Source organism: Nansenia antarctica (genome assembly GCF_963989245.1).
Source record: "Nansenia antarctica genome assembly, chromosome: 15".
NCBI lineage: Eukaryota > Metazoa > Chordata > Actinopteri > Argentiniformes > Microstomatidae > Nansenia > Nansenia antarctica.
Window position 1 is genome coordinate 16,894,990 of NC_137685.1, and position 12,514 is coordinate 16,907,503.

The 12,514-nt window shown below is 43.3% G+C and overlaps 1 protein-coding gene across 1 annotated transcript; it reads right to left on the minus strand.

The window, feature by feature from the left end:
* Positions 1 to 1,377: 1,377 nt before the first annotated feature.
* LOC308171195 (mitochondrial 10-formyltetrahydrofolate dehydrogenase-like) lies at positions 1,378 to 2,800 on the minus strand (the record flags this gene model as incomplete). Its single annotated transcript, XM_080546047.1, has 3 exons — positions 1,378 to 1,656; positions 2,352 to 2,441; positions 2,681 to 2,800. The coding sequence occupies 3 exons, from the start codon at positions 2,798 to 2,800 to the stop codon at positions 1,378 to 1,380; spliced, it is 489 nt and encodes a 162-aa protein (XP_080402173.1).
* Between the last annotated feature and the right edge of the window lie 9,714 nt (positions 2,801 to 12,514).

Genomic DNA, 12,514 nt, shown 5'->3' on the forward strand with positions numbered 1-12,514 from the left:
AGCGGCCGCCGCCTCCCCGGGTCTCAGACCCGGCATGTCCCGCTGCCTCTCGACGGTTCTCCTCCAGGTTTCTTTGGGGCGTCGTCCCCTTTTTCTCCGTCCATCAGGGGTCCATCTGAGGGCTGTGCGTTGATGGTCATCCGGGCTTTTCCTCAACACGTGGCCGATGTACTTCCATCTTCTCTTTCTGATCTGCGTGCTAACTTACCATCTCTCTACCAGCACGTTTTATCACTTCTTCGTTTGACACCCATTTCAGAATACATATATCCTTCCGCCACAGAATATAGTCCCATAAACAACATTTAACGATTGCAATAGGCCACGTTCACTTGCCTTTGAGCCAACTTGTTCGTGATTGGTGCCTTGGAATGACACTCCAGATTGGTAGACTGCTATTGGCTAAACAGTGGGCGGAGTCAGCACAGGTGTTCTTAATCAGATTGATTGGGAGGCGCATTGATACTGGAAATGCGGTCGGAGCTGAACTGAAGGGAGTTGGGGGGTATTTACCACTGTTACTAGCCAATCAGAATCCAGTATCCAAACATGCTGTTGGAGAAGTCATTGCTCACCATCATAGAATCCACTAGGAATTCTATATTGTATCACAGGGTGCTTGAGGAAAATGTGAGACCATGCAGAATTGAAGCTAAAGCAGATGTGGACCATGCAACATGACAATGACCCAAAACATTCCAGTAAATCCACCAACGAACGGCTCAAAAGAAAGAAATGGAGAGTTCTGGAACAGGCCAAGTGAAAGCCCGGATCTGAATCCTATTGAGATGCTGTGGGGTGATTTGAAACGGGCCTGTTTATGCAAGACAAGACACCCCTCAAACACAAACACATCTGGAATAACTCTGCATGGAGGAATGGGAAAAAACTGTGTCAGAGATTTAATTGAGGTTATTTCAGCCAAAAGTGCAACACCAGCTATGAGGAAGGCAAGTTAGTTTTCATTGTTTTTTTTTAACACATTTCACATACTTTCAGAATGTCCTTTTGGCCATTTATTTGTTATTTATCTCAATATATCCCGTGAATCAACCAGCCAGTTCAGGTGTGTCCCAATGATCTAAAGCAGCAGTATCCTCCTCTCTCTATCTACATGTCCTTTATGCTAACTCATACATATACATACTAGACCAAGAGGTTAGTCTAGCCTAGCCTGGGACATGGCCCGCTACACCAAGAGGTTAGCCTAGCACGCCTTAGCTTAGCATACATGGCCCGCTACACCAAGAGGTTAGCCTAGCACACATGGCCTCTATAAAAGTCATGACCTATTTGCATACTTCATGGTCAGGTAGTATGGTTGCATGTAGGTATACTACAAGTTTAGAGTCTCACAAAAGCGAATGGAACGAATGGCTATGGTTTATTCAGAGGAATCTTAACTTGAATAATGAGGAAGAAAGTGCGAAAAACAAGCCAAAGACAATCCCCCAAAAGTGAAACTCTGGTAATATCCAGTGCGTCGTAATGATGTTTGTGTAACATCTGGCAACTTACCATCTTGCCATCGCTGCCAAACAGCACCGGGCCTACCTTGGTGACCAGACCAGGTCGGCTGGCACCAGGGATCTCCAGGGGCTGTCCGTTAGCAGCGGTGCCGTCGTTTACCAGAGTGGAGCCGTAGAACGTCATCTTCTACAGAGGAAGGTTGGGATGACAACAGTGGGATGAGTTTCTGAGGTGCATCTCAGTACTCCCGTTCACCTCTTGTGTTTTCAAGTCAGTGCTGATGAGGGAGAGGGAGAGGCCACTTTAAACTACTGTGATTCAGTCTCTGTCTCAGTGCTGATGAGGGAGAGGGAGAGGCCACTTGAAACTACTGTGATTCAGTCTCTGTCTCAGAGGATTTCCACTATAAGACTGACTGTGTGCTGATGAGGGAGAGGGAGAGGCCCCTTTACACTACTGTGATTCAGTCTCTGTCTCAGTGCTGATGAGGGAGAGGGAGAGGCCACTTTAAACTACTGTGATTCAGTCTCTGTCTCAGAGGATTTCCACTATAAGACTGACTGTGGGCGTATTCAGTGCTGATGAGGGAGAGGGAGAGGCCACTTTCAACTACTGTGATTCAGTCTCTGTCTCAGAGGATTTCCACTATAAGACTGACTGTGGGCGTATTCTTTTTTTTCTGAGTGGGGCAGTCCCACTCATGGTTTTCTTTTTAATGACAGAGACAGATAGAGATTATGACAGGAAGGATGGGTGAGAGAGAGAAGGGATGACATGCAGGATATGTCCCCGGCCGGAATCGAACCGGGACCCTGCGGTTACATGGTCAGCACTTTAACCCGCTACGCCACCCAAGCGCCCCACTGTGGGCGTATTCTTACCTGTCCATCAACATCAGCCCAGGCACCGGGGACTTTGTCATGACCTCTGATCCAGTTGTGAAGGGCCTCGGCTGACTGGTTCCAGTCAATCTACATCACAGACAAAATGCAAAAATACTGATCAATTGTACATCTCATTCTAACAATGGACCAATATACACAGCAGAAACCCTAGTGAGTAAGTACAAATGTAAGTACGTCTGGTCATAATAGATTTGACATCACCGAATTTCTATGGAATTCCAGATAGCATTGTAGTAGTACTTGTGGGAAAAGCAAGATGGCAGGAGCAGTCTAGAGTGTTCTGTCCAGGACTAGGTCTTCAGTACCTTTGCGTTGTCTTTCTTCTGGATGCCCTCATAGGTGGCTCCCTCCTCTGATTGGGTGATCTTTGGTGCTTTCCGCGCTGCGATCAACCTCACCGCCTCCACCTGTGAACAACCATGCATACTCAGCCCCCCCAACGGCATGGAATGGATATGTGTGAACCTATTCAAGTGTTATGACGGTGACATTTGGCATTTCCATGTTCATGCTTCATGCATCTTTCTCGAGACAAAACATGCTGGCTGTTTGAGATGTCACGAGTGTCGGTGTGCTTTTGTGTAAACACATCTTTACCATTCAGTATATCACATACAGCCAATACAGCCATTTACCGATTGTGATACTTTGACACAGTAACCTATCCCTCCATTGAGATACATTTGATAAGTGTCAATGTTAGGAATGTCTCCCATGGCCGTAGGCCGCCACTGATTCTATTAAAATGTATTTAATACAGTATTTAATACAGTACGTGTTTATATTTGGAATGTCACACATGGCCCTACCCCCCAATTTACAATGCCATTGTCTGCAATTGTGCCTCTCTGTAAATGTATATATTTGTTTTTGTTATGATGACTGATGTATAGATGATTCACTTACTTTAGACGTAAGTTGCTTTGGATAAAGGCGTCTGCTAAAGGTCTGCTAAAGGTCAATGTAAATGTTACTTATAACACAGTCATTGATCATATTATTATGCCCGGCTGCAACAGCTAAGCATTAGTACATGATGCCTTTTATGGATAATTATAATGCCATAATTGTAATGTCATAGCAAGTTTTATGGTAACCAATCAGGTCACCATGATTAGTCACCCTGACACATGGATATGCTCAATGTTATATCTATTTCAACCACAGGGCGGCGATTTTGTACAGGAAAAGTTATTTTGATTGCTTATGCCTGCCAGCTGCTTCCAACATTGCCCAGGTTAGGATCTCAAAATCACACTAAGTTCCTATACATATTTGAATATTCCCTGATTGTAGGTTAAAATAACATACAGGTTTCAATCGTCAAATCTCAAGTCAAGTCAAGTCAACTTTATTTACATAGCACATTTACATACAGCAGCAGCTGAACCAAAGTGCTTCACAGATGTAAAACAGGTAAAGTGCAGGATATTAAATAAAATGCAACACAATACAAGATGTGATAACAATTTAAAAGAAGAGAAGATAAAAGGACTAAAAACAATAAAACAATAAAAGCCAGGGACATAACAATGGCTAAGTGGGGGGGAAGGCCAGGGAAATTTAAAAACCTCCAGATCTCTGTTGCTATCCACACATCTGTTCTGCTTAGTATTAAAAGTAAAGCAGAAACTTGTCCTGGTTAAAACAGGAAGAGGAGCTTTTTAATATGGAAGCATATAGTAGACCTAATTCAAATGCTAATGCAATATGAGATTGCAATTGCATGTTCCACTTTTGCATGCATTCTTTCAGACAATATTCAAATTCAAATGCAATTCTAATGATTTTCATTTTCATGTACCTGATGTGCACATTCACTGTCAATATTAAAATGATAATGCAAAGCCATTTGACATTTAATTTTCAAAGTCATGCGCTGCTTTGTAACTGACAAAATTCAAAAGTTCATTCTAATGTGCAAATGACTATGCAATCCCAAAATAGCATATTCATTTGCCACTTTTGCCTGCGTTATTTGAGTCAATATTCAAATTGTAATGCAATAATGTGATTCGCAATTGCATTTACATGTTCTAGTAAACACATCCGCTTTGTAGCTGACAAAATTAAAATGACTATGCAATCCCAAAATAGCATATTCATTTGCCACTTTTGCCTGCGTTATTTGAGTCAATATTCAAATTGTAATGCAATAATGTGATCAGCAATTGCATTTACATGTTCTAGGAAACACATCCGCTTTACAGCGGACAAAATTCAAACTCTCTATGCAATTCTAACGCATCCGGGTAGTCATGTCCACGCCCCTTTTTGGGTGATAGCAGTGTAGAAGTTTGACTGGCGGTCAATGGAAATTTCTGGTCTTTGCTACTTTAATCAGATAAAATAAGAAAACCGTAGTGCTTTTTAGATATTAGGAGCCCAAATCCGATTGCCAGTTAGGCAAACTATTATATAGTGTCGTTGCCGATCAATGATCGACTTCGTTATATAGAGAAAATTTATGAAATAGGGGTTGATTCATCAGAGCAGTCATACGTCCTCTCCCTGTCATCAGGGATGTGTCGATCTTTGATTTGATTTGCCGTGTAAATCCCCAGATGAGAGTGTTACATTAGTTTTCTTAAGATAGGATAATGAATAAATCTGTTCAATGGGCATTTGCCTACTGTTAATCAGTGCCTACTGTTAATCAGTAGCCTGTATGGTGTATATGAAGATGTTATAGCTAGCTAGCTACAATTTATCATGAAAATAATGAACAGCAAGCTAGATCCAAAACTAGGGCCGGTGGAGGAGGGCAAGTGTCACATTGGACAGACTACCGAAACAGAAAAATAAAGTATCTTAACGACAGCAAAAGTGATGGATGTCAGAAATTGCCTACATTACCTGGAGATTCAATAACGTACTTTTATATGACAGGATATGGGTTAGGGTTATATGACACCTGTAGCGAGATAGATAGATAGAGCCAAAAGTAAAAAGTCGCTGAGAGACGCAACCAGGGTCTGGCTGGTAATTGTATGATGCGCCAAACAATCCGCTGAGATGAAAAGTACGTTTTAGAGCATTTATTGAATAGAACAATCAAACTTGGCGACGTACAAAAATAATCCATAAGCGATCAAAACCAGAAAAATAACAAACAATGCGTATAGAATATAGAATAGAATAGACTTTATTGTCCTTGTACAGTTGCCTATACAATGAAATTGTAGTGGTTCTTCTGAAGGTGCAAAAACAGAAAAACATATTCACATATTCACAAACCTATACACATAACATATCACAAATATTACACACTAGAAAAATTCAAAAGCGAAAATGCTATAAACAAGCTAAGAGACAATGAGGTCCGTGGTGTCAAGTGCAAATAAAGACAACAATATTAAGAAAATAAAAACAACTATAAAAGCAAGCTAAAAGACATGAGGTCAGTGTCTCATCATATGACTTCTCAATACGGTGATCAAGGCAATAAACAAACAAGTAAACTCACAATAAACCCAGCCTGTTATACTAAATACCCCCTAAATCATATTCATGCCTCCGACAACACCTCAGGCCTTTGGGTGGTTCACCGGCGCCCCCCCTACCCTCTCTGGAGGAGCTGTACAACACACGCTGTCTCAGGAGGGCCTCCAAGATCTCCAGGGACCCGACCCACCCTGGGCACGTACACTTTGTCAAGCTGCCCTCGAACAGGAGGTACAGGACCCCGGCCGCTAAGACAAACAGACTGAAGGACTGCTTCTACCACAGGGCCGTCAAGGCCCTGAACACAGAAAAGGCCCACAGAAAAGGTTTTTTTTTTTTTTCCTTTCCTAACACCAGGGGAGCCACCCCTCCTAAATTTCGTTGTTTGGTACCTGTACTGTAGCAATGACAAATAAAGTCCATTCCATTCCATTCCATCCACATGGATGGAGGCAGACTGAAAGTCTGTAATCCTACTTTGATTGTTTGTTTATTGCCTTGATCACCGTATTGAGAAGTCATATGGTTATGGGGGGTGATATTGCAAGGTATTTTAAGCACCTGTGCACCTTGCATTGCGGTAGTGGAGAGAGAGGGGAGCAATGTATTTTTGTTGACCGCATTATACGCATATGACGCAGATGAACCACTGATGAACCAGATGAGACACTGACCTCATGTCTTTTAGCTTGCTTTTATAGTTGTTTTTATTTTCTTAATATTGTTGTGAATACCGGTATGTGAATATGTTTTTCTGTTTTTGCACCTTCAGAAGAACCACATTTTCATTGTATAGGCAACTGTACAAGGACAATAAAGTCTATTCTTTCAACCCTTCCAACTTCCTGAATGAGCAGGGAGAGTTTGAGAAGCCTGAGGCCTTCCTGCCCTTCTCTGCAGGTATAAAGAGCAAAACAAAGTACATCGCTATAGATAAATGTTGATGATGGATGGAAATAAATGGCTGATTTAGCTTTTTTCTTGTTATTGTTGTTAATGTTTCAGGGCCTCGTATGTGTCTTGGGGAAGGACTAGCTCGTATGGAGCTTTTCCTGATTATGGTGACGCTTCTGCGACGCTTCCAGTTTGTCTGGCCTGAGGACGCAGGGGAACCTGACTACACTCCTGTGTTTGGAGTTACTCTGTCCCCCAAGCCCTATAGACTAGGTGTAAGGCTGAGAGGGAACCAGTGAGGGGGAAGAGGTCAGGTATAGTCTGATATTATCGATGTGATATAGTTAAACCCTGTATGTTGTTGTTGTTGTTGTTGTTGTTGTTGTTGTTGTTGTTGTACGTAAATCTATTGTACTTGCTATTGTGTTTTACACAAATAATTGTTGCTGTCAGTTTTGCTTTGTATAACCTTGATTAAGATTGATGGAACACTTGGCGCACTGTGTGACAAAATGTTGGTTCAAGTAAATATGTCTTCCTCCTTCGTCTCATTCCTTACATGCGTTACCATTGAAGAGCATACGTTGTTAAAATGTTATTGGACTGGTATGTAATATTTTGTAAAATAAATAGTTAGCAAACATTAGTTTAACATAAGTTATGTGGAATGTTTGGCTTGCTGAATTCTTAATAAAAGTATTTATAAATGATTGTTCTGCAGTTGTTCCTCGTCTCTAAAGCATCTTTCACACAGGTCACAACCAATGAATCGAGACTAGCAACCTGTCTTGTACAGTTGCAATCAAAATTATTCAACCCCCAATTGCACATTAGGTTTATTGGCAAACTATTTCTCAGCTGTTTGCAATAAACAAATTACACAATAACTGTTTAAGTAGTTCAATGAAACTAATATTACACGTTTTAAAAAAAAATCCAAATTCAACACAAAATTCTACTTGAGTAGGCTACAGCTCAAGCAGGAGTTGAAAATGTGAGAAAGATGCGGTGCCAACAACAGATTAACATCGCTATTAAAATCGATTTTTCTCGGACCTAGCAAAAGTGAACCCTCGCATATGGAGTATACGGTTTTAGCAACAATGCATATCAGACTGAAAGGATATTACTATGGAAGGAGTCGCAGAGCTATATTATTTACAGTGCAATAAAATATGAAATAAAATTGTATTGGTCATTTAAACACAATATGCAAGACACAGCGTAATGAATTGCTTTTGGGCAAACAATGATGCAACAATCAACAATACATGTTGTTGTCCTGGTGACGCCATGACGTAATAATAACATAACGTCATCATACATTGATATATAGCCCATAACAATCATTAACAACATTCAGACACGCTGTATCTATCAGAGAGTACACGTATTGCGACAGACTGCGCTTACTTATCTATAGCCATGGCGATGTTACCGGACCGTTAACATGTCAGCCACTTCAACCAAATTCGTGCGCTTCCGCGTGCCCTTGCAGTCGTCTGCAAGCTTGGATCCAAGCTCGGTTCCAAGGTTGGTTCCCAGCTCGGAGCTTCAAGGTTTCGATGCGGTCATTGGATTGCAGCTCATGGTGTGTATCCTCTCCTTGCTCTGGCTCCTGAGCTGGATGATTAACCGGAGGAAAGGTGGCACCGGCGCGCTCCCGGCAAGTGAGGTAAACTGCGCGTCAATATTAATATTAATGAGCGTAAAGCACCGTTGGGCTAGTGCTGTGTGTTATGATTAGGGTTGTGTGTCAGGGCTGTGTGTTTTAATGCTGTGTGTCAGGGCTGTGTCTTAAGGCTGTGTGCTAGGGCTTGCGTGTATTTAAAAGGCTAATACTTACATTATATTCCCATTTTGTATTTGAACAGGAGGAAATCTCGACACCAACAATTGACCAAAAAATGTAAGTGTCATTAATTATGATTTGTCATAATTCTTTGTTAAACTAAAGTGGTTTGATGATAACATGAACAGACTAAATGCCTGCTGTGTTAGCCAGAATGAGAGCCCTGTTTGTTGTCCTCCTGCAGAAAGCTGTTGAAGGAGCTCACAGACCAAATAAAAAAAAAGCGATTGGAGAAGATGCTGGACATCCTGGAGTTTAAGCTGGATACTCACCTGGGCTCTGACTCCTCCTCTGACTCCGCCTCCTGCTCCAATTGGCCCTCCTCCTCGGCTCAGTCGTCCAGCTGCTGCTCTCAGAGGCCCTGTAGAACGTGTCGCCATAGGAACAGAAGAGGGGGGGGGGACAGGTGTCCAGGCGTGCCAGACTTCTTCCAGTCAAAAAGTTCAGCCTGCCAGCAAGACTCCAGTGCCTGTCACAGTTCCTCTGAGAACACGACCCGTGACCCCCTGCTTACTCTGGATTTTCAAGACTCTGACCCGGACCTCCATCACAACCAGCACAAACAAGACCTGACCACTAACCCCCACGCCACTCTCAACCAGAGCCCCGAGCAGAGTACTACCCACGCCACTCTCAACCAGAGCCCTACCCCCAGACCGGGCCGGCTGGTCGTGCAGTGGAGGCGTGGACCCCCGGAGGCCCAGTGCCGCCCCAGACGCCCCCTGGAGTCCGGCACGAGTGCCTCCTGCCCACGGGCCAACTCTCCGTGCCAGCCTGTCACCACGGCAACGGAGGGCAAGCCCATCATGATGTTCCTGCGGGCCGCCTCCGTCCCCTTCATCTCTCAGGAGACCAGAGAGAAGTTGGAGTCGCACGTCCGAGGCAAACTCAGCCATCGTCTCTGGGGCTTCCCCCAGCGGGTCACCAGGTACGTGGGAGACCTGACGCCTCTTCTGGTGCCCTCGCTGGCCACGGGAGACAGCAGGGTCATGGGCCATGTGACCGGCTCTGTGTTCTCTCTGTGGGACAGCCGGCTGAGGGACAAGAGCAGACCACAGGTTAACCCCAACCTGAACACAAAGCCTAACCTGAGAACGGTCATCCTGCCCCAGCCGGCTAGTACTGGTGACACCAACCCTTCCCAGAGGGCTTTGCAGGAGAAGCAAGAGCCCAGGCTGGACATGAGCCTGAGGAGGAAGTGTCTGGAGGTCAAACTGTCTCACAATCAGGGAGATTCCCTCCATGAACCAGCCAACCAGGGAGGTACCCTCCACCAACCATGTCATCAAGGAGGTTCCCTCCACCAACCAGCCAATCAGGGAGGTTCCCTCCACCAACCATGTCATCAGGGAGGTTCCCTCCACCAACCAGCCAATCAGGGAGGTCCCGTCCACCAACCAGATCATCAGGGAGGAGAAAAAAAAGCTCAGTGGCTGTCAGTGGCTGTCTCAGTGGCTGAGTCAGTGGCTGTCTCAGTGGCTGTGTCAGTGGCTGTCTCAGTGGCTGTCAGTGGCTGTCTCATTGGCTGTCTCAGTGGCTGTCTCATTGGCTGTCTCAGTGGCTGTCTCAGTGGCTGTGGCTGTCTCAGTGGCTGTGTCAGTGGCTGTCTCAGTGGCTGTCAGTGGCTGTCTCAGTGGCTGTCTCAGTGGCTGTCTCAGCGGCTGTCTCAGTGGCTGTGTCAGCGGCTGTGTCAGTGGCTGTGTCAGTTGCCGTGTGAGTGGCTATCTCGGTGGCTGTCTCAGTGGCTGTCTCAGTGGCTGTCTCTGTCACGTCCTAACTCTGTCACGTCCTAACTCTGTCACGTCCTCTCATTTGAGTGAGGATGCTGCAGTCATGGCTGATGCAACAAGAAACAGCAGAAAAGCTGGTTCAACCCCATGGCTCCCGGACATTATTAAGCATTATATTTGGGATATTTTGGATACAGTGGAAGATGTATACATTAAACTGTTTATCTTTCTCTACATATTTCTCAATTTTGTGTTCCTGAGCTGATTGTTGACTTCATGTAGCCTATGGGACCAGCCTCATTTATAAAGCTTTGCGTATAACTGGCGTAAACGGCTTGCGTACCTACGCAAAGCAAGAACATTTACCCACACCAACATTCGGATTAATAAAACAGTGCGCACGCCAGTGGCATTTGCAAGTCCCACACCTGCTTCCATTTATGAATCACAATCAACTCTAAAATGTTGTGCACGTGAACGAGCATCTTGTACCACCCTTTTTGACGCCCATAGTTGCCTATAATAATAACTTTGTATTTGTATAGCACTTTTCCTGCAAACGTTGCATATAAATGGTCAGTCAAAAGCCAGACAGAACTCCGAAAAATGCCTGTAATAACTCCGCATAACCAGTAGGTAATGTGCGTACGTCAAGTCAATTACCTGACGTAGAGCTACGATCGTTTCCACGGTCAAATTGACTCACGTTGAAATTTTATAAATCACTACTTTGACGTGGTTTTCTACGTACGACACGGGTAAGATCAAATTTGATCCAAAGTACTTTCTATAAATGAGGCCCCAGGAAACGCAGATGCATTTCATGATCATCGATACCCCAAGAGGCGAGATCTTGTGAAACTGTGCGCACCTCTAAGCACACTGGCAGCCATGCGTACGCATAGAAACTGGAGAAATTATCAACTGCGCCTCCGCTGGCAGAAGTATGAAAGAGGAGAAACGCTTTGAAATGGATACCATTTCCACCGACATAAGAAATATTGCCTCATGTATTATGAAGGAGTGCACAAAGGATACGTGCGCACTGCACATATCTTATTCGTCCTTGTCCTGTACGCATCACACTGTATAGATATATCTTTACTGTACATATTGATATTCATGCAAATATATTTACTTTTTACATTCATATTCAGTGCACGTAGCGCGAGGCTACATTAACAACTTGACCACCGTCCGCATTGACTTCACAGTAATCAACGTCACTAATAAATGACTATTCTGAAGAAAATATGCTTGCTTCAGCTTGATAAAAGTATGTACATGTCAATGAATAGACAGTAGGCTACAGTGGTTAATGTGGGGTAATATAACCAGGCTATCCAATTTTATGGAGAGTGAGGACACGATACTGTACTATCAATGAGCAACGACATGGTCACTAGGCTACCAAGGTATGGAAGCATATAGTAGACTTAACTCAAATGCTAATGCAATATGAGCAATTGCATGTTCCACTTTTGCATGCATTCTTTCAGACAATATTCAAATTCAAATGCAATTCTAATGATTTTCATTTTCATTTTCATGTACCTGATGTGCACATTCACTGTCAATATTAAAATTATAATGCAAAGCCATTTGACATTTAATTTTCAAAGTCATGCGCTGCTTTGTAGCTGACAAAATTCTAAAGTTCATTCTAATGTGCAAATGACTATACAATCCCAAAATAGCATATTCATTTGCCACTTTTGCCTGCGTTATTTGAGTCAATATTCAAATTGTAATGCAATAATGTGATTCGCAAAACCGATTGCTAAACCGTATACTCCATATGCGAGGGTTCACTTTTGCTAGGTCCGAGAAAATCGATTTTAATAGCAATGTTAATCTGTTGTTGGCACCGCATCTTTCTCACATTTTCAACTCCTGCTTGAGCTGTAGCCTACTCAAGTAGAATTTTGTGTTGAATTTGGATTTTTTTTTAAACGTGTAATATTAGTTTCATTGAACTACTTAAACAGTTATTGTGTAATTTGTTTATTGCAAACAGCTGAGAAATAGTTTGCCAATAAACCTAATGTGCAATTGGGGGTTGAATAATTTTGATTGCAACTGTACAAGACAGGTTGCTAGTCTCGATTCATTGGTTGTGACCTGTGTGAAAGATGCTTTAGAGACGAGGAACAACTGCAGAACAATCATTTATAAATACTTTTATTAAGAATTCAGCAAGCCAAACATTCCACATAACT